We start from the raw sequence: 25,928 nt of genomic DNA, 5'->3' as shown, positions 1-25,928 counted from the left end.
AAGTGTAGCCCCCCCCCCCCATATTAATTCTTTTATTTTTAGCACATGATCAAAACGCTCGGACAGGTCGGTTTTTAAAATAATCGGCGATCCCTCTTCAGGTAACAGTCATAACTTTGATTTTTTTAAATGGGAAAGTATATCATGTGACACCTCATTTAAAATTCTGATTATAAAAATATATAATACTGCTTGCGCAAACTTTCGGTCCAATGCTTTTTAAATGTATTCATTTTTTTAATCCTGTGAAAACTAATGAGAATCTTTGAAAAATTTAAACGCAAAATGAAAGATTACATTATTACCGAGCCCCGAAAATTCTTAAAAACTTCTATATGTATTGATTATTTTAATACGTTACAGGAGTAAAAACGAAGAGAAAATTTAGTATGATTTTTAATTTCAAATATATCATTCAAAATAAACTTTTTGTTTATTCTAAGGGACTTTCGGCCCTCGGTAATAATGTAATTTTTTCATTCTGCGTTTAAATTTTTCAAAAATACTCATTAGTTTTCTTAAGATTAGAAAAAATGAATGTATTTAAAAAGCGTTTGATCGAAATTTTGGCCAGTATTATGTATACATTTTTGTAATCAGTATTTCAAAAGCTTTTAAATAAGGTGTCACATGATGTACTTTTCCATTTAAAAAAATCAAAGTTATGACTGTAACCGGAAGAGGGATCGCGTAAAGTTCGAAACATTGATGCTATAATATAAAACAGTTATTTTAAAAATCGACCTGTCCGAGCGGTTTGCTCATGTGCTAAAAATAAATGAGTTAATATGGGGGGGGGGGAACACTTATTCCAGTGCACATGTGTGTCAAGTTTACATAATAAATGATATAATATACCAAACTGCAAGCTTTGCAATAGTGCATGCGTGTGTTTGTTTACAAGGCCTTCAAGTTCTACTTACGACATTCTGCGTGTGCTTGAATGTTTATCGAGTTATTTATAAATATTAAAATTGACTAATTTTAGGACTTTTGGAATTATCTGAAATATTGTTAAGATATTGTTTACCATCCGTTCTTGAAGAAAAATTTTACTGTGTAATTACTGTGCCTTTCTCTCTCCCTATCGGAAATGGGGAAATTTTTCATCATGAACTAATCTGCTAATAACTAAAAAATTATGCGTTTTATCAAAACAACTCTAATAATTATAATTAACAAAAATGTACCGTTTGAAAAAATAAACAGAATGTTTTTTTTTATTTTCTTTAAGACTAATAGTAACTGAGCCATACTTTATTATAGGTTAGCTCTTCCTCGCAAATTGCTAAAATTTTGAGTTTCAAAGTCAAAAGACGGTTAAACTATCCATTTTTCGGGGATACCTTATAGAAACTGATTTAAAGTACATATTTAAAAAGATCTATTTTATCTAAAGTTGACTTATCGAAAATTGTCCCTATTATAGGCGTATGGTAGGCTTTTGATATCACCAATTCTAGGTATTACACAAAAAACTAAACATCAACCTTTTTCTCCCAGCTTCTTGATGAAGCAACATTTTTCAGAAATTCTTATGTCCATCTTCCCCAGCAAACTAATCGCAAGTTTGTCATCATAGAGCTATAGAAGTCCAACGTAGAACTATCAGTAACTCTTTGGTTGTTTTTGTGTCAACTAAACATCAACCCTTTTTCTCACATTTTTCAGAACTTTTTATGTCCATCTTCCCCAGTAAACTAATTGCACGCTTGTCTTCATAGAACTATGGAGGTCCAGCATAGAACTATCAGTAACTCTTTTGTTGTTTTTGTGTTTGTTAGTGTGTTAGTAACTGCATATAGCGTTATTGTCTTATGTTATTCGTGGAAAGAGTCATAGACACAAGAGTCTTATATTTCCAAGTAAACGATAAAATGTTTGTTTTGTATTTTATGGCGTTAATGAATCGAAGTTACATCATTATTCTTATGTTATTCGTGGTATAAGTCATAGATGAAAGATTCTTATGCATCCAAACAAACGTTAACATATCTTGCCTTTATTTTGTTTATAATGACGTATTGCGGTGTTGTATCTGTGTTATACGATATAGACCAGTAAGGATCTGTGAAAAAACGTCTATTTTTGGATGTGAAAGGTGGCATTCGGATTTTTGCAGATAAAGTTAGGTGACACCTTCAGTAATAATAATTGACTTATGCTCCTTCTCAAATATGCCCGGAACATTAATAAAAAAATTAAAATATTTAAACATTTCGAAAAACGTCGATTTTTTTCTGCTTTCTTTCCTTATAACTTTAAAACGATTCGTTTTGGAACAAAGTCGTAGAGAAATAAAATAAAGATAATTGAATTTTGTATGATATACGACTGGTCAAAAATGTCTTAACGTATTACTTTCTCTGCAATATAGCAATAAATACAAAATAAGGGGGCAAAATACGCCTGTTGTTATTCAATGTTTTTAACCACCTTAGTGGCACTTAGAACCTTATTAATTCGCTTAGGAAATTCTTTGTAACATACTTAAACCGCGTACCAAATTTCATTAAAATCGACCTAATAGATTTTGCATAATAAATTTGCAATCTAAATGTTTTTAAAAAAGTTCAAATTTTTTAAAATCTTTCTGAACAAAAAGTAGACCATTTAGAAGTTGTCTAATTTTTTTTACATATAAAGAGGTGCTCTACCTATCTAATACACTTTACAGAATTAAAATCGGATTATTTAAGAGGCTTCAGCAATGTTTTAAACTTATAAACAATTTTTTGGCTTATAAACAAATAGCTTTGTTTAATAATAAAAAAATTAATTTTTAGCAATGCAAATAATTAAAACCGGTATAATTTGACTTAAACTTTCAAATGCTGTCAGCCGAATTGCTGTTTTATTTTTTAATCAAAATTTATTCGCGTTCAAAAATTGTAATTTTTCGAATTTTTGAAAGTTTCACTGCGTTTATCTCGAAAATTATGCATTCTACGAAAAAACTTGTAAGAACATTTTTTGCTTAGAATTACCCATGAAATACAAAAAAATGTTTTATTTTGCGAAAAATCGATGTTATGTAATTCCTCAAGTTCTTTTATTATAACAATCTTATCGACATCCGGATCATTTGTTACCCAAAAAAATCGTGTTCTACGGGTCAAAAAATACATACAAATCTTGGGTAAGTCCATCTAAATAAAGTAGCCCGTAGCACCCCCTCCTGGCCACAGGACTAATTTGTTTATAAGCCAAAAAATTGTTTATAACTTTAAAACATTGCTGAGGCTGCTTAAACAATCCGATTTCAATTCTGTAAAGTGCATTAGATAGGTGGAGTGCTTCTTTATAGGTAAAAAAATTGACAAATCTTTGTATGTTCTAGTTTTTGTTGTGCAACGTTTTAAAAAATTTAAATTTTTTAAAAAAAGTTTAGATTGCAAAATTATTATTCAAAATCTAGTAAGTCAATTTTAATGAAATTTGGTGTACGGTTTTAACACATTACAAAAATTTTCTAAGCGAATTAGAAAGGTTCCAAGTGTAAACTAAGTGATGGAAAATCATTGAATAAGGACAGGCTTGTTTTGCCCCCTTATTTTATATTTATTGCTATTTTGCAGCAAGGGTGATAAATTAAAACATTTTTAACCAATCGCATCTGATAGAAAATTGAATTATCTTTGTTTTATTCCTATACGACTTTGTTCCAAAATGAATCGTTTTAAAGTTATAAGCAAAAAAAGTAGAAAAAAAAACGAAATTTTTTGAAATTTTTAAATATTTTATTTTTTTTATTAATGTTCCGGGCATATTTCTGTGCTCTGTGCGTAGAGTGAGTTAAGTCCAAAAATAGTCGAAATGAGGTAATGCACTATCTGTATGTTAGAATTTGATATCTACATGGTGTATAATTTGTAAAGTCCAATTCCATTCCTAAACTGAGATATACATTTTACACAAATGAAAAACAGTCAATACTAACTGTGTAATGCGTGTTAAGTCCTGAACTTGGACATATCACACTTTACACTAAACATTATTGAAGAAATAGGAAGACACAGTGTGTTAAGTCCCACAGTTTTGAGACTTAACATACTGTACCTGTACACTAATAAGTTATTGCGTTGACTCTTTGTACGCTGCGCGCTGTTAAAGCTGATTTGGCTATTTTACTAATCAGTGGCATATTGATCAGGTCCTTTCAAACGAGCTTGTACTTTAATGAACAACATAACGATTTTAAGATTTTAGTTGGAGTTTTCTTCTGTGATTATTTTGTTGGTCTAGTTGAAGGAATTTAGTTAAAAGTTTAACCTTCTGTGATTATTTGTTGGTTATTTCAAGGAATTTAGTTAAAAGTTTAACCATGTCATCCAGAGCACAACGCATATTGGACATGTTAAAAAACGATGAACTTGAGTCTGAAGAAAGTCATAAGCATTGGTAAGTTTTATTTAAATTTTTAATAGTGCTGTAGATTTTGGGCCGTGCTACCAATGATCTATTAAACTTTTAATTGCAAAAACATGTATTACATACTTTCGATGGTAAGAATGAGCCGTTTCACTTTTAGACAAAGAAATATAAAGCTCCCTTTGTTATTTTTTTGATAGATCGTTCATAATACGGTTGTTTTTCTTAACACTAACATACTGTAGTGAGCTATAGTTAATAGTTATTTATAATCATTCTCTTTTCCTTATCCCTATGCAGGGTGGGCTTTCCTAATTGCATTTCTCCACACAATTCTATCTTGGGTCATATCAATGTTAATACCCTTTACCAACATGTCCTGCCTTATCGTCTCCCCCCCCCCCCCAAGTCTTCTTTGGTCTTCCTCTCCTACTCCTTCCAAGAATCCTAAGAATCTGCACTTCAGCTATTCTTTGTATTGGGTGATTAACCTCTCGACATTGAACATGACCAAACCATCTTAAACTATGCTCTTTCATTTTGGCATCAATTGGTGCAACACCTAGACTTCCCCTAATATACATTTCTAATTTTGTCCTTTTTTGTCACACCTCTCATCCATCTAAGATTTCTCATTTCCGCCACATGAGTTCGTTGTTCCTTTTTCTTTTTCACTGCCAACATTCAATTCTGTACCTACATCATAGCCGGTCTTATGACTGTTTTATAGAATTTTCCCTTCAGCTTCTTTGGAACTTTCTGTCACACAACACACCACTTGCTTTCTTCCACTTCATCCATCCAGCCATAATTCTACTGCATGCATCTTCATATATTTCTCTCAAATACTCCAACAAAAGTTGACAATTCAACCAAAACTGTGACATTTGACATGCAGCAATGCCTTCCCACTCCACTCGTCCATAGTTCTGTAGCCTTCTTAAACGCCAACTTTGGACTTTCAATCTAACAGTCTACGACTGCAGTGATGGCACAACTTACTGCTACCTTTGGCATGAAGGTATAGCTGGCAGAGGTGCAAATGAAGTTGGCTCATGTGTATACAGATTTATTTCTGAAGCTTTAAAGCCCGTTGTGAAAAGTTTGACCATGTACTCAAACCATGTACTCTACTGGTGGTCAAAATAAGAATACGCATGTAGCTGCTATGTGTATGGTAGCCCTGCAAAATTCTTCTAACTTTGAAGAGATTAATCATAAATTTTTAGTGCCTGGTCACACGCACATGGAGTGTGATACATCCCACGCCCTTATTGAAAAAAATAAAACAGCTTTTGATGGAAACATTCACCATCCTCATGATTGGGCCCAACTTATACAAAGTACTGGTAAGAAACATCCTTTGAATCAAGATAGCTTCTTTGACTTTGCTAAGCTGCTAAAAACCGACCTTCAGCAGGGAAAAGATGATGTTGTTGGAATCAATTTTAGCAGGAGAGATGTACAGTGGCTGAAGTTTGTCAAAAACGAGCCTGGAATAATTTACTATAAGAATTCCTTAGACTGTAATCAACCATTTCAATGCATTAGTTTCAAAAGAAGAGGCAAAGAAAACATTAGCAAAATGGACCCTAGTTTAAGTTACCCAGGAAAAAATCCTATACCTAAGAAGAAAAAAAAATGACCTCCTCGACCTGCTTCCATACATTTCACCAGTATATCACCAATTCTGTAAAGACTTAATTACCTCAAATGAAGCAGAGGATACCTACCCTGATGACATTCCTGATGAAGAAAATGAAGAGATAGTACAACCAGTTGACAAAAAAAAGAAGGTAAATGTGAAACCCACGAAAAAAATGACAGTTTCCCAAGAAAATAAACCAACGAAACAAACTGGCAGGAAGAAGAGAAAAAATGTAAATACTAAATAATAAAAAAAATATTATTTTGTTTTCCTTTATATTAGTTTTTCTTTATTTTTGGTATTATTTTACTTACTTAGTATTGTTGAATACCCAGTAAAAATAAGCAACGGCAAATCTAGGGGATTTTTGTTATTGTATGATGTAGTTGGAAACAATGTTATATAAGTGTCAGATGTCAACTGTAAGTAAAAATAAGTGTCAAAAGAAAAATAAATGTTGATTTTGATGTTTAAGTTATTTGTAGAATTATTGAGCTTTCTTTTAAAATAAAACTGACTAGAAGTACTTCGGTGTTTAATTAACATCCACGCAATTCTGCAAAACATCAAGTATTATTACTTACTTGGTTTATGATGAATAAACAGAAGTTTTTATCTTGCGTTTTTGTATTTTTCTATTTTTATTAAAACCTGTTACTTTGGTCTTAAGAATCCCCATTATTATTATTAAATAAATATTACTTTTTATGCTTTTCGTAATAGTTTGTGTTTTACGTTAAGCGTGTTAAGTTCATGATATTTGTGCAAATTGTGTTCAAGTCCATGTAAGAAAAAGTTTATTATTTTTTTTATAATACCTATATGGTTTATTTATATTAATTATTGACTATTCTATTGAGAGAAATAACTATTTAATTGATCAAAATTATTTAGAAAACTTTTTAGGGATAGGTTATTGTAAAAACTCCAAAAGTATAACTCGAACAGACGATTGCAAACTTTAAATGCGTTTATCTCAAAACAGTGTTTTAGGACTTAACTCTCTTTACGCACAGAGCACAGATTTGAGAAGGAGCATAAATCAATTATTATTAACGAAGTTATCACCTAACTTTATCCGCAAAAATCTGAATGCCACCTCTCACATCCACCTAAAAACAGATCCTTACTGGTCTAATAACACATCCATACTTTGATCTGAGTAGCATCGTTAGCGTGAGCCTAAGTCTCTGAACACTCTGACACCTTTGTGTCTTATTGACAACACTGATGTGTTGTAGTCTCCGAATGGTGGTATCCGTTTCTGTCTTGAATGACTATATAGATAGTTTAATTTCATTTTGACTAATGTAGTGAATTAAGCCAATTTCTGGTGGGTTGGATCTTGTCAGGATCGCTTTTGGACATCGTTCCATTTTTCTCGTAGTTTCTGTTCCGATTTCGAACTGTGTTTAGCACCAAGTTGAAAACGTGGGGAGGTCTGTGTAACGCTGCCGGCGAAGACACGATTTTAGCCTTTGTTTTATAATATAATAAGATACAAATAATATACACGAGAATGAATCTTTTTTATTTTGCGTTCCCATAAAACCGTTGGTACACTTCGCGTCAAAAAAAACTGGTACACTTTTTTTTCCCAATGTAAACCTGTGTTCAGACTGGACACAATGGCTCGTGAATCACGGCGTTGTTGCCAGCACAGATAATGGAATTGCACTAAATCTAAATACAAAAATAACGTTCAAAAATCATGGTGGTGAATCGTAAAACGGGCCATAGGTAACTCAATGTAAAATTCTAAACTGTTAAATTCCTGCTTCCGTAATTATTTTATATTAAAAGTCATAAGAAGCTGTCTGTAGAGGATTAAAATCTGTATTAAAAACAAAAGCTAAAATTGTTCTAGGATTTAAACACATTCCAACATTTTGAAAAATACCTACATTTGCCACAGTAGGCATGTGTGTAAAAGTTAGGCCCACGTTATTATTTACCTTATTGTTCGCACACTATTGACTGAATAAAACATCTTTATTATTATTACTTTCTCCTCAACTGAGGCTATCTTATCAATTTTATTATTTTTTAAAACAAGAAATGATAAAATAAAAATTTTGACAGTTCAAATTGTCAATATTTATAATAACTTCACTGTGACGGAACGCAACCGATACACATTATGGTAATGTGTATGGCCTAACTTTGGCGTATTTCTGTGAAAAAATCTTATTATATTTCTCATGATTCGAAAAAAAATGAATACATTTAATAAAACACATTGAACATTTTGACAGGCGACATTTTCCACCTATGTACAGTGGAACCTCGATAACTCGGATTAATCGGGACCGCGGTCGATCCGGGTTATCGAAAATCCGGGTTAGCCGGAGAATATAATAAAAATTAATAAAATACGCTATACTTACAGATAAACTCCGTTATAATTGAAACAACATGAAATATATATGCACAGTACACATCTAAATTACTAAAATCACGCAAAGACAAACCTAAGCAAACGGAAGCGAACAATACAAGACTGTACTCCACACAATACAGTCACAATCGGAACGATATTATGTTATTTAAGAACAGTGGAGACTAAGACCATTGTTTATAAAATAATTTTTTAAATAGTCTTTTAGTCTTTTTTAAACCGTGCTAAGACAGATTGAAATGAATAAAGAGATACTACAGGTGCCTGTTGTTTCCCATAATCCGAGACAATGAACGTCACTTTCCTGCCGTGTACCATGAGGCATTTTTACTATCCTATAGTTCAAATTACACAAATACACATCTCTCAAATATTATATTACATACATTTTTATTGTGGAAATGTTTGTCTGATGAAAATCGGTCCGGGTTAGCCGGACTTCCGGGTTATCGGGGGCCGACTTATCGGGGTTCCACTGTACTTAATATTTCAGCAGTTTCGAATTTTATTGTAATACATAATATTTAAGTTTCACAATTGTTTAAAAGTTATTCATTTTGTATTAATTTCAAATTTTATTTTTCCAGTGTGTTTTATTTATTAATATCCCACAACTTTACGAGAAACCCTTCACATTTCTCGATTTTAAATTAAACATAATAATTTAATGTCATGTCTAGAGTTATTATTATCTCATTCATGTCATATATATCTGTCATAAATTGTAATAGAACACGAATTAATTTATGGGTACTTAATTGAGATGATGGAACATTACAAAATTAATAAGAGGAAGAGGATTTAGGATGCATGTTTAAATAAATGTGACTGACTAATCGAGAATGCTCGATGTTGTTTTAATTTTTATTAAACCTACTAAAAACTTGCGGTCTGCCGCACAGCCCTGCTTTTATCTGGTTTGATATAATATTTTAGTTGAACTGGCAACGTTGCCTAGAAATAAGAATGACATATGTGACAAGATCAATTTACACAACTAGAAAAACACGATTTTCGGTTATAAGACTTGTACCAGTTTTTTTGACGCGAAGTGTACGGAACATTAAAGCTCACAAATTCCCATAAGTATGATGCCATCATTTGCATCACAAGAGCCGCATTTATGCCTTACCTAAACCGGGTCTCTCAAAATAACAAACGGATAGGCTCTGTGTGAGAGCATGTTTCTGAGTTTCACAGGGAATATGCAGCGTCGACATACTTCGAGCTGAGAGTTTGTTGCGGGCCTGTATTGGTCAAAAATTATGGTACGACGCTACCTAGCGGGGGTTGCCAGAGAGTGTGGTGTTGTGAAAATCTGGAGAGAGACATTCCTGGTTAGGCAGTCAGAGAGTAATGATGTTTTGCTAAGCATACCTTGATAAACGACTTTTTTTCAAAAATTTTATTGTTTTTTTTTCCTTAAAGGTAGCTTTTACTGTACCTTTCATAAAACGTGGTCCAAGATTGATAATCTCTGCAAATTGAAAGAAATACAAGCTGGGCGGTTAATTTTGCTGGTTTGTGTATTCAACGATATATGACTAAAACTTTTATTATATTTTTAGAAACAACATCAACTTCCTATAGTCATCTTAACAAAGATTGTGCAGGTCATACAAACGGTACATCTTATCCAACCGCTAACTCTTCTAAGAGTAGATCTAAGGGAAGTCCCTCAAGCAAAAGATGTTCTGAAAACCAAAACAAACCTGTAGCAATGTCCCAACCACCACCTAAAAAGAAAAAAGCAGCGGACACTACAGCAAATATCAGAAATACTACCACGAGTAATCCGAATGATTGGAACCAAAACGAATCAACGCCATCAACATCTACCATGAGCAATCAGAATGACGAGAACCAAAATGAACCAACACCATCAACATCTACCATGAGCAATCAGAATGATGAGAACGAAAATGAACCAACACCTATCATAAGTAATCAGAATGACGAGAACCAAAAGGAACCAACACCATCAACACCCACCACTAGTAATCAGAATGACGAGAACCAAATTGGATCAACTCCATCAACATCTACCATGAGTAATCAGAATGACGGGAATCAAAATGAATCAACGCCATCAACATCTACCATGAGCAATCAGACGCCGTCAACATCACGTACAAAAAGTATAGTAAGTCATGCAAACGGTACAACGTCTCATCCAACAACAAACTCTAAAAAGAAAAGTAGAATAGTAAGAGCTAGTCCAAAAAAGGACGAAAATAAAATGAACGATGACTTTTTAACCATGATGAACGATATATTTACAACGGTGTTCCCGACACAACAGGAAGACCAGAATCTTGTTCAGGTCATTGACGACAAAGCAAAACAGCGGTGGGATATTTTAAAAGATGCGAAAAAAGAATATCAGTTTATTTGTTACAAATTATATACCAGAATACCCACATGGCGCAGTATTTTCACATTACGTAAGGATCATATGCCCAATCTGTCAGATAAAAATGCTATTGAAGTTTTCAATTTTTTAGAGGAAAAACAGTTTGTTGATACAGGTGAGTACGAATATTTCTATTATTATTATTAATTTGTGATATTGATTCTGGATCTCATCATCATCACGTAGCGTCCACGTAGATCCAACCCTGGTAGTCCAAGAACCGAAGCTTTTCACCTCGCAATTTTTACAGAATGGATCGATTTGCTTGAAAATTTGAGAATAAGTATTGGATAGTCTAAGAATCAAAATCTATATGATCCGACAGGCGCTTTTACTGTGGGGGTGGTTGCCACCCCATGTCGGGTGGAAATTTTTTATTATATTTTGACCGCAAAAGTTGATAAAAACACTCATTCTAAGCAAAAAATACTCTATACATCTTTTTGATAAAATTAACAGTTTTCGATTTATTCGCTATCAAAAATGTTAGTTTTATATCGAAAAAATCAATGTTTTTCGATATACTCATTTACGATTCACTCAATTTTTGCCGTAGAAAATTTTTTTTCAAACCAAGTTCTTGGGAATTAAATAACCTACAATTTCATATCTAAACCATTTTTCGTATCTCTGATGTTTATCTTTCTATTCTGAAGAAAATGGCATTTTTTACCAAACTACAAAAAGTCGTTGTTCGCTTTTAACTCCAGTTTTTTTTAAACTAATCATTCTACGCCAGTCAAACTTCTAAAATCTATTAACAATACATAGATAAAGAAGAATAAATAAGGCCAATGACTAAAAACACCGCTAACTTACATTATTATGCTTCCAATTGGATTTCTCCTTTTTTTTTTCAATAAAATATATTGATTTTTAAACAACTTTTTTATTTTTTATCTTAGAAAGTTTGGTAAAAAAGAATTTTGTAGATTTTTACAAGATCTATAAGCCTATTAATATTAAATCTTTTTAAAATCCTCAGTCCCAAAAAGATGTGACTTTGAAAGGGTTGGTAAAGGTGGTTTTTGCATGATATTACAAGTTCAAATTGTCAATACAGTCGGAAAAATGAAAGAATACCCATGCGTCATCGATGATATGCATACGAATCAAATCAAAAATTTCTAGTCAAAACAACATCTAAACTGAGTTATTACTGTAAAAAACGGACGTGACTACTACCCCACCGTAAGATTTTTTCGCTACTGTGTCAAAACATTTTTGTAATGTTATTCTTTTTCTGATAATACCTATATATTTATTGGTAATAAATGTTACTTTTACTACCGTAATTAATTATTTAATATAGATTAATAATACAAAAATAATGAGTAAGCAAATATAGTATTATGAATTTCTCCATGTTAAAGTTGCCGGACGTAAATAGTAACAGGAATTTAAAAAATGTCGTTTATATCAGCTGCATTAATAGTCCGTTCTTTAACGGTAAAATATTGCAAAACCTCTAAATTTTAAAGAACCGCTTGGATTGACATGAAATTTGGCATACATATAGCTAACAAGTCAAAGAAAAAAAGTGATATTGTGCCGATATGTGCTTTTGCCCTGGGGGTGGTTTTCACCCCGTCTTGGGGGTGAAAAATATTCGTCCAAAGAAAGTCAGGAAATGGGTAACTGGCTAATTTTAAGTAACTTTTGTTCTATAGAGTTTTTTCACGAAGTCAAACTTTTCGAGTTATTTGGCAATGAATATGTTCATTTTTTCCACAAAATAACCACGCTTTTAGACGGTTTTTCGCAAATAACTCAAATAGTAAGTATTTTGTCGAAAAATCATTCTTAGCAAAAATATCGCCTATAAAAAATTTAAAAAAATGGTGTATATATCACGTCTCTACACCTAGCAGAAGCAGAGTTATAACTAATGAAAAATAGGTTCATATTCGTCAAATTCCAAATGGAATACTTTAACGTGAAATAACCAAAAATGAAGCACATTTCGGGAAAAACTCATTACAATTTATTTAAAGTGTTTAAAAATTTTTGTTTTATGAAAAAAAATTCTAGCATCAAAATTAAACAAGTTACGCTCAAAATAAAGTTAGTCCCTTTTGGTTTTGGTAAAAAAATTGAGAAAATCACCACCTAATTAGTATCTTAAATGAACTTAATCGTTACGACTTCACAAGTTTCTTGACTCGTGTACATATTGTTTATATGATCTGTAAGTTTCATCGGTTCAAAGTCCTTATTATTGAAAGGGCTGTAGTTAAAAGGGGTTGAACGAGTCACTGATCACGAATGTATGCAAATTTAGAAACACCAAATCTCAATCAATTTTTGTCTAACAGAAAAACAAAAAAATACATGATATTCAGAAAAGCAAATCTGACATTTTTGTTTTTTGAGATTTTTGGTATCTCTAACAATTTTTAAGTTATTTTGAAAAAAAGCATATTTTTCAAAATTAAAATTTTTAAAAATTTTACTTTGAAACCAAATTTTTTCAAAAATAAGCACTTTAAATCGATAAAACTTACAGACCATATAAACACAAAGCGGTAACGATTAATAGCATTTAAGTTGCTAATTGGGGGGTTGTCTTCCCGATTTTTTTTTGCAAAAACAAAAGGGGCCAACTTTATTTTGTGCGTAACTTGCTTAAATTTAATGCTAGAAACTTTTTGTAAAAACAGAAATAAAGTTTTTTTTAAATACTTTAAAAAAGTTATAATGGGTTCTTCCCAAAAAGTCCTTAATTTTGTGGATATTTCACGTCGAAATATTCTATTTGAAATTTGGTGAATATGAATCTATTTTTCATTTAGTCCAGAAAGCCACTGCGCATCCGCTAGGAAAAATATTCTAATTCGGATTTTTTGCACAATCTTACTCAAAAAGGACCCCTTATAACAAATTTGCATGTTGCCAGGACCAAAAGTTGGTCAAAAATTTTTTAAACGTTTTTTTTTTGTTTTTTTCCTAAAACAAATTTTTGTACATGGGACAAATTTTTTTTAGATTTTTTGGATCATTCCAAACAGAAAAGGTCTTTAGTGACATTTTTCTAAAGTTGATAGTTTTTGACATATAAGCGATTAAAAATTGAAAAATTGCGAAATCGGCCATTTTTAACCCTCAAAAACTATGTCAAAACTGAAAATTTGAATGTTGCCAAGGTAGGTAGATATTCTTTAAACATCGATTGATGAAATCCCGAAGAGGTTTTTGCAATACAATATCAAAAACCCCTTTGTTTTTTAATTGCCAATCAAGCATGCGCGACACTATTTTCCACCGTTGCATGTGTATGCAATATGGAGCAAATGAAAGCAATAAATTCGTTATTTCGTAAACCGGCGACTTTAACTAAAAATCCCGAAACAGGTCGATTTTTATTTGTAAGTTATGATATTGTGACATATATGGTATACTAGTGACGTCATCCATCTGGGCGTGATGACGTAATCGATGATTTTTTTTTAATGAGAATAGGGGTCGAGTGCTAGCCCATTTGAAAGGTTCTTCAATTCTCTATTCAGTAATATAAACATTTACATAATTATTTATACAGGGTGTCCAATAATTTAATTTTTTTGTCAATTTGCCAAATGATTTAATTTTATAAAAATTTTTAGGACACCCTGTATAAATAATTATGTACACGTTTATATTACTGAATAGAGAATTGAAGAACCTTTCAAATGAGCCAGCACACGACCCGTATTCTCATTTAAAAAAATCATCGATTACGTCATCACGCCCAGATGGATGACGTCACTAGTATACTATATATGCCACAATATCATAACTTAAAAATAAAAACCGACCTGTTTTGGGATTTTTCCTTAAAGTCACCGGTTTACGAAATAACGAATTTATTCCTTTCATTTGCACCATACTGTATACACATGCAACGGTGGAAAACAGTGTCGCGCACGCTTGATTGGCAATTAAAAAACAAAGGGGTTTTTGATATTGTATTGCAAAAACTCTTCAGGATTTCATCAATCGATGTTTAAAGAATATCTACCTACCTTGGCAACATTCAAATTTTCAGTTTTCCACATAGTGTTTGAGGGTTAAAAATGGCCGATTTCGCAATGTATAAATTTTTAATCGCTTATATGTCAAAAACTATCAACAGAAAAGTCACTAAAGACCTTTTCTGTTTGGAATGATCCAAAAAACCTAAAAAAAATTTGTTCCATGCAAAAAAAAATAATTTTAGGAAAAAAACAAAAAAAAAAACGTTTAAAAAATTTTTGACCAACTTTTGGTCCTGGCAACATGCAAATTTGTTAAAAGGGGTCCTTTTTGAGTAAGATTGTGCAAAAAATCCGAATTAGAATATTTTTCCTAGCGGATGCGCAGTGGCTTTCTGGACTAATTGGCCATAACTCTGGTTCTACGAGATCCAGAGACCTAACGTGTACACCATCTTTTTTACTTTTTTATAGGCTATATTTTTGCTAAGGAAGTTTTTTTCGACAAAATACTTACTTTTTGAGTTATTTGCGAAAAACCGTCTAAAAATGTGGTTATTTTGCTGAAAAATGAACATATTCACTCGCAAATAACTCGAAAAGTGTTGACTTGGCGAAAAAGCTCTATAGAACAAAAGTTACTTAAAATTAGTCAATTTACCCATTTCCTGACTTATTTTGGACATATATTTTTTCACCCTCAAGAGGGGGTGAAAGTCACCCTCAGGGCAAAAGCACATATCGGCACAATATCACTTTTTTTCTTTGACATGTAAGCTATACGTATGCCAAATTTCATGTGAATCCAAGCGGTTCTTTAAAATTTAGAGCAAAAACCGTGAAAGAATGGACTATAAGTGACTTAAATGAAAATAAAAACTTAATGAATTCAGATCATTTGGTATCCAGATCATTTTCCAGATATTATCTGCAAATAAATGTACTGTAGCGTGATTAGTGTAATTACTTCTAATTACAATAAAACTAGCGGTTCGTAATTTATATACGACTTTATTTTTTATTTATACAAGTTTACTTTACAAACTTTAGCTTAAGACTAACTCTATTTACAAATATGTCCTATTTATATATGCGATACAGATATTCCAGAAATATCTATATATCTCCAGCTATGTCCATGTGACTCGACCGCTTGCACGTCATCGGCGCTGCATCGGCGTATCTCGAAACATCGATACTGTTCAGTCTGTGCGGAGACGGGAGCTGGTATACGAGGGTAGGTCAATAATTATTTTGTTACACTGCTCCCCTCTTAAGATCTGAGCGTCCCGATCAGCAACTCTAGATGGCCCAGGATGGCGGAATCTACAGGATTCTCCAGCTCTGCATACACCCCTAGAAAAGAAGTAACAGTCTACTGTCTTTGAAGGGTATGACATCTTCGGGTTCATGCAACACACAGTAATCCGTACGCCAGTTTCTCTGAAGATCACTTCCAGCATGCTTCTCACAATCTTCCAATCCAGATTTTCTACTGCATGGCCAATTTTTGGTAAAGCCAAATCTTTGATGTCATAATTACAGACCATTTTCTTCAAATTAGTTAGAGCACGCCATATGTTCTCGTAGCTTGGCGTGTCCGTATAAGACTTCCTGGTCACTATATACAGCAAAGATCGAGGACCATCTTCCAATCGCAATACTCTTCCAATTTTAGGTTGTTGATTCCTTAACTCGTCCAGGCGGCCGAACTTTCTATTGAATACGGACGAGATTCCTTTAGTCATCTCGAGGTCTTGGGCAACACAGTGGGCCAGAGAGACGTTTTCTGGAACACCAAACAGATCTTGCTGAACTTCTGTGGTCACGCCGAATCTAGCACTCTTTCTCGCTGCGTAATTTGACATAAATTGATTAAAACTTGGCTGTGCGACATCTTTCATCTCCTGTTGGAGGACTCGTGCTTCTTCTGTTTCATTTGAGCCAGCATATGGTGCAAGACGATTTATGTGAATAACTTTTGGTTTACCGTTTGGCAACTTCTTAATTCTATATATTACGTCATTTATTTTCTTCTTAACTTCATATGGACCTTCCCATTGTCTTTGCAGTTTAGGACATAAGCCTCGACGACGTTGCGGATTATAAAGCCAGACAAGATCACCTACTTCGAAGCTTTCATTCTTGCATCGAGAATCATATTGATCATATTGATCGTATTGATCTTTCATTCTGTCACTGGCTATCTGGATGTGTTGTCGGGCAAGTTCATGAATGTTGTTCATTCGTAATTTCAGGCGGTCAACGTAGTCTTCGCCTGCAACATGTTCCTCGGAAGGTCCGCAACCAAACTCTAGGTCGCAGGGCAACCGAACTTCACGACCCAACATCAGGCAGGTTGGTGTTTGACCTGTAGTTTCATTTACGGCCGAGCGGTAGGCCATCAGGAATAAATGAATGTGTTGGTCCCAATCTCGCTGATGTTCAGATACAACTTTGGACAAGTGTTTACCCATCGTTCGGTTCATCCTCTCGACCATCCCATCTGATTGAGGATGCAGGGGTGTTGTTCTGGTCTTATTGACACCAATCAATTTACAAACGTTTTGGAAAAGAGCTGACTCAAAGTTTCGCCCTTGGTCGGAGTGGATCTCCAAGGGAACACCAAATCGGCTGAAGAATTCTTTAACAAGTACCTCTGCAACGGTAGCAGCTTCTTGATTTGGTAATGCATAGGCCTCGGTCCATTTCGTAAAATAATCCATGGCTACCAGGATGTATTTATTTCCAGCATCAGTTTCTGGAAATGGACCTGCAATGTCGATTGCTACTCTTTCCATAGGACTGCCAACATTGTACTGTCTCATGGGTGCTCTCTTTTTACCAACTGGACCATTACCGGATGCACACAGTTCACATTTCTGGCACCATCTTCTTACATCATCTTTACAGTTCACCCAATAGAACCGTTCTCGAACCTTTTGCAGAGTCTTCGTAATACCAAAGTGTCCACCTGATGTACCGTCATGCAACTGACGCAATACTTCTGACACTTTACTTTTAGGTACAATCAACTGAAGCTTAGATTCTGTACCATCATCGTTCTCAAAGGTTCTGTACAGAAGATCATCTTTTAGTATCAGGCAATTCCATTGGCTCCAGTAGGCCTTGACTTCCGGACTACATGCACTAATGTTTTGCCAACTAGGTCTCTCACCTCGACGCATCCAATCCAATACTCTTTTTATACATGGATCGTCTTCTTGGGCTTCTTGTAACTGTTGTGGCTGCCATTGCTCATTAACGACGGTAGTTCGTCTCACAGGGCAAAGCTGTTCATCTACTTTAAGCCGGTGATTACAACTTTCACTGCATGGCCGTATCGAGGAAGCATCTGTATTTGAACCAACTCTTCCAGCCCTCTTCATGCGTCTCTTCGGCATCGTGTCACGAATCACCCTCCGTACCATTTCCACCAAACGTTCATCTTTTCTCTTATCGCCTTTTTCCACGGTTATTACTCGATTGTTTCGTGAAGCTTGGCTAGCTGCTTCGTGTTCCAAGGCAATAGCAAGTGCTTCATCTAAAACTTTCGGTCTTGCTAGTCGTAAAGCTTTCTGTAGTTCATTATCTTTCAGCCCATTGACGAAGGTATCTACTGCAATTTCTTCTAAAACGCTGTCTGGCACCTCTGGATAAGCCAACCGCACCACACGAGCCACATCTGCTTCAAATTCTTGCAGATTCTCACTTGCTCGTTGACTTCTACTTCGCAGTTGTGCTTTGTATACTTGTTGTAGATGGGCATCTCCATAGCGTTTTTCTAGACGAGTGAACAAGGTCTGGTAACAATTTTCTTGACCCTTGGGAATTGACCTTAATATATCTGCAGCATCACCTCGTAAAGCAGCAGTCAAGGAAACAGCCTTTTCTTGTTCGGTCCAATGATTGGCGGTCGCAATAGCTTCAAACTGTCTAAGATATATGGACCAAGAGGACTTTCCATCAAATGGTGGTAATTTGAATCTCATATTATGCGACGTTTCGTCTCTCGGTAGTTCATCTTTCACTAAAGGATCTAACGTTGCTGCATTAACTGATGGTTGTACTTTTGTATCGGTTATCCTGCTCTCTAGCTGTTTGATCTTTTCTTCTACGGTCTCTACACTTTTCTGCATCTTATCGAATGTTCTAGAAACTTCTTCAAATTTCTCATTGTTCTGTTTACAAACTTCTTCTAGTTTTTCGTTGTTTTGCCTACAGACCTCTTTAATTATTTGAGAAGTCTCATCGAATCTTTTAGCAACATTTTCGAATTTCTCGTCGCTTTTTCTACTAACTTCTTCAAGTTTCTCGTCGCTTCTTCTAGAAGTTTCATCGATCGTTTCAGAAACAGTTTTTAATTTCGATAAGATTACTTGTTCTGCTGACTGGAAGTGGAACGTCTTTGGGTCTTCTCCGTTCTTCGTGAGGACATCCTCGAGTCGTGCTTGTAGGACTATCTTGAGCCCACTGCTGTCCAGATCCCGTTCCTCGAGCTGTTCACGGAGCTGTTTTACTGTAAGTTCTTGTAGCAACATCTTTGGTCGGCACACACGTACTTTCCAAAATGTCTTTTAACAGTCTTTCCGAATACCGAACAATCAACGCACTTTAACTATTCCCGACGAATAAAGTCCAAAAGTATTTTAAAGTCTTTCCGAATACCGAACAATTAACGCACTCCGGTTATTCCCGACGAATAAAGTTCAAAAGTCTTTTAAAGTCTCTCTGTAATTCACTTATTTATATCGCACTAAGTTAACCGAACACCGACACCAACTGTAGCGTGATTAGTGTAATTACTTCTAATTACAATAAAACTAGCGGTTCGTAATTTATGTACGACTTTATTTTTTATTTATACAAGTTTACTTTACAAACTTTAGCTTAAGACTAACTCTATTTACAAATATGTCCTATTTATATATGCGATACAGATATTCCAGAAATATCTATATATCTCCAGCTATGTCCATGTGACTCGACCGCTTGCACGTCATCGGCGCTGCATCGGCGTATCTCGAAACATCGATAGTGTTCTGTCTGTGCGGAGACGGGAGCTGGTATACGAGGGTAGGTCAATAATTATTTTGTTACAGTACATTCGTAAAAATATACTAATCTGTAATTTTATACATAGTCCTGTCGCCAGGGGGTGTACAACGGCCTTCTTAATTCAGATGGACTTACCCAAGTTTTTTTTATGTATTTTGACCCGTAGAACACGAATTTTTTGGGTAACAGTTGGTCCGGATGTCGATAAGATTGTTATAAACAAAGAAGTTGAGGAATTACATAACAGCGATTTCTCGCAAAACAAAACATTTTTTTGTATTTTTTGGGTCATTCTAACCAAAAAATGTTCCTACAAGTTTTTTCGTAGGATGCATAGTTTTCGAGATAAACGCGGTTGAACTTTCAAAAAATCGAAAAATTGCAATTTTTGAACCCGAATATCGTTTGAATAAAAAATAAAATAGCAATTCTGCTTACCGCCTTTAAAAGTTTAAGTCAAATTATATGTTTTGAGTATTTGCATTGCTAAAAATTTATTTTTTGATTGTTAAAAAATGCTATAAACACATAGTGTTTCCCGTGCCTAATACATGCGTTTTAATGCATGCTACTTAGAAATAGCCCCGCTTGCACTTTTACCTCCTCTACGTACTCGTTCGATTTTAAATGAGAAATCATTGAAACATCACTCAAGCACTAGGTGTTTATAGCTTTGTTTTAACAATAAAATAATACATTTTTAGCAATACAAATAATTAAAACCGATATAATTTGACTTGAACTTTCAAATGCGGTAAGCAGAATTGCTATTTTATTTTTTAATCAAAAGTTTTTCGGGTTCAAAAATTCCAATTTTTCGATTTTTTGAAAGTTCAACCGCGTTTCTCTCGAAAACTATGCATCTTACGAAAAAATTTGTAGGAACATTTTTTGGTTAGAATGGCCCAAAAAGTACAAAAAAATGTTTTGTTTTGCGAGAAATCGCTGTTATGTGATTCCTCAACTTCTTGGTTTATAACAATCTTATCGACATCCGGATCAACTGTTACCCAAAAAATTCGTGTTCTACAGGTCAAAATACATAAAAAAAACTTGGGTAAGTCCATCTGAATACAGGAGGCCGTTGTACCCCCCCTGGCGACAGGACTAACACTATGATTGAAAAATCAGAGTAATATGTACCTACACGTTTGGCGAACTCATAGACAGAAGTTAACCATATTGACAGATGATTACTTACAAATTTTATTGTCTTATTTTAATTAAATAAATACTTACCAAACCAAAAATACAATATAATATCAAAATAGCTTTTAAAAGAACTGAGTTTATTCAAGTAAATACGTCTGAGTATTAAAATTTATAAACTCTACTGAACCTAACCCAGTTTCACTGTCAAAGTGATAGAAATTGAATCTGTCAGATTATAGTTGACCAGCACGATTACTCGAATAGTAGTTTATACAATCATTATCTCTACTGATGTTGAATGTTTTTCTAAGAATGACATTAGAAGTACAGAAATAGTCAAGTGTGAGTTTAAATTTTTTACTAAATTAATATAACTACGTTGAACAATTGTATCGCCGTCTCACCCTGTCAATTATAAATATGTAACTGCGTATGTCTTGGATAACGCTTTTGCTTAGTAGACAACACTTAATAATCTATCTCTCTCGTTTATTATTTATAGTAAAAGGCAGCAAATCCAAAATATGTGCTTGATATGATCGTTCATGGGTATTCTTTCATTTTTCCGACTGTAGCTCACTCAATTTTGGCCGTAGAAAAAATTTTTGCAAACCAGATTCTTGGGAATTAAATAAGCTACAATTTCATATTTAAAAATGTTTTCGTATCTTTGATGCTAATCTTTCTATTCTGAAGAAAAGGCATTTTTTCCAAACTACAAAAATTCGTTATTCGCTTTTAACTTCCATTTTTTTAAACGCCGATTATTCTAAGCCGGTCAAACTTCTAGAACCTATTAATAATACATAAATAAAGAAGACCAAATAAGGTCAGTGACTAATTTTAATTAGAGTAGTGATTAGGGGGGCGCTTCCGATCACTTTTTAGATGAAAAAAATTGGGACTGACATTCTTTTCATTATAAATCACTTAATTTTTAAACTAGAGACTTTTTTTGATTTCTGGAGATAGATATTTTTAAATACTTTAAATTAGTTTAAACAAGTTATCCTCGAAAAATGCATAGTTTTCCCGTCTTTTGACTTTGAAACTGCAATATTTAGCATTTGACGAAGGAGAGCTAACATATAATAAAGTATAGCTCGATTACTATTAATTGGTTATAAAGAACATTAAAAAAAAGGTTGTGTTATTTTTTCAAAAAAGGTACATTTTATTAAGTAAATTTGTTTTGATAAAACGAAAACTTTTGGAGTTATTAGCAGAAAACTTATTAAAAACATTGATTTTTTCTATATAAAACTAACACTTTCGATAGCGAATAAATCGAAAACTATTAATGTTATCAAAAAAAAAATGTATAGAACGTTTTTTGCTTAGAATGAATGTTTTTGCCAACTTTTGCGGTCAAAATATAATAAAAAATTTCCACCCTCGAGATGGGGTGGCAACCACCCCCATGGTAAAAGCGCCTTTCGGCATCATTTTAGATTTTGATCCTTGGACTATCCACTACTTATTCTCAAATTTTCAAGCAAATCGATCCATTCTGTAAAAATTGCGAGGTTTTGTCCTATTTTAAGCATCATTACTTGGACTATGGGTGGATCCTGGCTGACTGTACAACTTTTTTCCAATTTGTTCGGTCTTCCATCAGCCTAGGTTAGGATCAAATGGAATGTTCATTTTCCGGAGATCTACTTGGATGTTATCTCTCCATCGCATTCTGGGACGTCCAAGTGGTCTTTTGCCTGTAGGGATCTCCTCCCATACTAGTTTTACAAGTCTTTCGTTATGAAGTCTGTGCACGTGGCCTGCCCATCTTAGTCGCTGTGATTTAATTTCTTGGACAATATCGGTGTCGTCGTAGAGTGCTTCGATATTGGTTCTGATCCTATACTGGTTTGTGTTAATGTCGTGGTGAGGTCCGAAAATGTTTCTAATTATTCTTCGTTCAAAACGTCGTGAGCTTTTCTTCGTTTGCTTTGGTCATGGTCCACGTTTCGCATCCGTCCATACTGTAACCCAATGGGTACCCTATGGGTATTGAGATTTTGAAAAGGAAGAACTGACAAAATAGGGGAAAAGCTGGAAGAGAAGAGGGTTAAGATACTAATGAAGAGTGGCTTAGCTCAGAAGGAAAAATTAAAAGGGCAGAGAGACACTAAATCTCAAGTGAGTATTCGGGCTAGCTTCAATACACTGAATATTGGCTTTAGAGATATAAAAGAAAAGATTTGATAATGCAATGATAGTAACTAGGAAGAAAAAGGAGACCTGTTAATACAAACACTTAATACAACTAGGTAAGACCACTGGAGATAAATCGAGATAAAAGGGACGATAAAGAGAGAAGAAAATGGGCGCCAACTCGGACAGCTCAATTTCCTGGGCCCAGTATTTGAAAGCTCCCTCTACTTTACTGTAGCGAAAAAGAAAAAAAATCTAAAAAAAAAAATAACGAACGACAGGAACTAAATAACACTTGATACAATGACCAAAATACAAAAAGACCCAATATTTAACTTGTATTGCTATAACATATATACTGTTTAGTAGAAACTGAAATAAAAAATCAAAATAGCAACAATAAATATATTTATCAACAATTAATGAACATAATACTTTATATCCAAAAATAAAAATGTATACCATTTTTATTCATTCAGTTGCGGTGCGAAACCAAAACTGTCTTAATTTTTACTCAGATCAGAGAGTGCAGCCAGCACTCTTATCGACGATTTCACCTCTTGTTAGAGGTTCATCAGAGACTGCATAGGCTGCATTTCTCTGGCCCAGGTAAAAATCTTGACATATCCATCTCCCACCGCAACTGACGAGATGGTAGTAGGTGCCTAGCGGCATCTGCTAAATAAAAGACTAAGTTTTTCAACCTAATAAAAATATTTGTAAATTAAATATTTTTAAAAGATTTTTAATTAAAAAACTTTATTGGCCCATTTCCTGGTGACAACCTCCAAGGCTTCTACAATATGCAAGCCAAATGGATGCTGCAGTGAAGACTAAAGGGAAGGAATTCTACACTATGCAATTCACAACCCCCGTCTGCAGCGTGGTAAAGTTCCAACGGAAAATGGACCTAGTTACTCTATAGGAGTAATACTAATATAAAAATAAAAATGTATACCATTTTTATTCATTCAGTTGCGGTGCGAAACCAAAACTGTCTTAATTTTTGTCTTAAAAAAAAATTAAGACAGTTTTGGTTTCGCACCGCAACTGAATGAATAAAAATGGTATACATTTTTATTTTTATATTAGTATTACTCCTATAGAGTAACTAGGTCCATTTTCCGTTGGAACTTTACCACGCTGCAGACGGGGGTTGTGAATTGCATAGTGTAGAATTCCTTCCCTTTAGTCTTCACTGCAGCATCCATTTGGCTTGCATATTGTAGAAGCCTTGGAGGTTGTCACCAGGAAATGGGCCAATAAAGTTTTTCAATTAAAAATCTTTTAAAAATATTTAATTTACAAATATTTTTATTAGGTTGAAAAACTTTATATCCATATATATAACATCTAAACAGGGCACAAAATATCCATGATATTTATATAAATATCAAAATATCGGATATATATGATATATATCCGATATATATCCAAAATGTGATATTTATATGATATTTATGATATTTTGGAAAACATTTCAATAGAAAAACTAAATTGACCAAAATAAGACTCTAAATGTAGAATGTAACAGTATAAAAGATATATTTTTATTAAAATAAAAAATACAAAAATATAAACGTACGTATGGTAGTATGTTACATAAACAGAAAACAAAATGATACGAGTTTCCAAGTAACTACTAAATTAACTAAAAATATTGAAAACACTAACTTAAACATATAGGTATTTCTATTTTTCCAAAATAGCTCAAAATTCTAAACATTTAAAAAACAAAATCAAAATTTAGAAAATTAATTAAGAGCACACAGTAGCGATCAACAGGTAGCAACAAACGCGGTTCAAGATTGCGAAAGTTCTGCGAACTTTCAAAAGTGAGGCAACAGTGCGTCGGTAATTCGACACTGACAGTGACGTTTATACTATCAAAAACAATAATTTTTATACACATAGGCGCGAAATGTTGCTAAGTCAGTGACGTTCGATTTCTTGTTATAAAAAAATCGATTTTTAGTAGTTCCAATGTGACACAAAATCTAGGCACGGGATAAAAAAGTTTATTTGAAGAAAGTGTATTTTTTTGTCTTTCTTAATGGCGGTACAGGCTCCCTTTTTCAATATTTTATTTAGTTATAGAGTAATTTCCACATACTAACATATTTCTGAAATTGGGCTCTGTACCGCCATTCTTTATTATATTACGAATATGTGTGCCAAATATCTCGACAAAATATTCAAAATTAGAGCCGCAATCTTGGAACGCGTTTTTGCTACCTGTTGATCGCTACTGTTTGCTCTTAAGATGATAGTTCAACATCGGAAGTGTCTGAATCAAAACCAGTAAAGCCCAAAAGACTTAATTCTGCCTCTTCATTTTCCCTTCTTTCAGTTTCTTATTCAGGCCAAATCCATTCCAATTTGTCATGTTTTTGGTGTGAAAAACTGTTTAAATTTTTAAACATGAATTTTAGCAGCCTTTTCGGTTCCTAAATTATTTCGTAATTTGGAATGCACAAGTCCAAAGATTGAAAATTTCAATGCCTGCCGTTGAGGCTATTGCTGTAAGTAATTGGTTAATCTGTTCGGGAAATATGTTTTTATCAGGCCAAGCGAATTCAGCGATTGTAACAGACTTCCACCATAATAATGGAGATGTTTTTTTGAAATTTGGACCATACATGAAAGACGGAAAAGGTTTAGACTTCGAAGTTAGGGCCCTTACAAACTGAACAAAATCTGTGTTAATTGAATTTAAATATTCATAAAGCTGTTCTCTTTGTTCGGCAGTAGGTCTTTCTCATAAAAAGCGATGGTCCAGTAGGTTTG

The 25,928-nt window shown here is 33.8% G+C and overlaps 1 protein-coding gene across 6 annotated transcripts in view; it reads left to right on the top strand.

The window, feature by feature from the left end:
* Window positions 1–25,928, top strand: part of LOC114337623 (fanconi-associated nuclease 1) — a 148,930-nt gene that overhangs the window by 41,767 nt on the left and 81,235 nt on the right. For all 6 annotated transcript variants that reach the window (XM_028288118.2, XM_028288117.2, XM_028288119.2 and 3 more), the window contains one exon: window positions 9,986–10,945. In XM_028288118.2, the coding sequence (XP_028143919.1) occupies window positions 9,986–10,945 (960 nt within the window). The remainder of the gene's footprint in view (window positions 1–9,985; window positions 10,946–25,928) is intronic.

The sequence above is a fragment of the Diabrotica virgifera genome, chromosome 7, assembly GCF_917563875.1.
Source record: "Diabrotica virgifera virgifera chromosome 7, PGI_DIABVI_V3a".
NCBI classification, from domain to species: domain Eukaryota; kingdom Metazoa; phylum Arthropoda; class Insecta; order Coleoptera; family Chrysomelidae; genus Diabrotica; species Diabrotica virgifera.
This window is presented reverse-complemented; position numbering and strand designations above follow the sequence as displayed.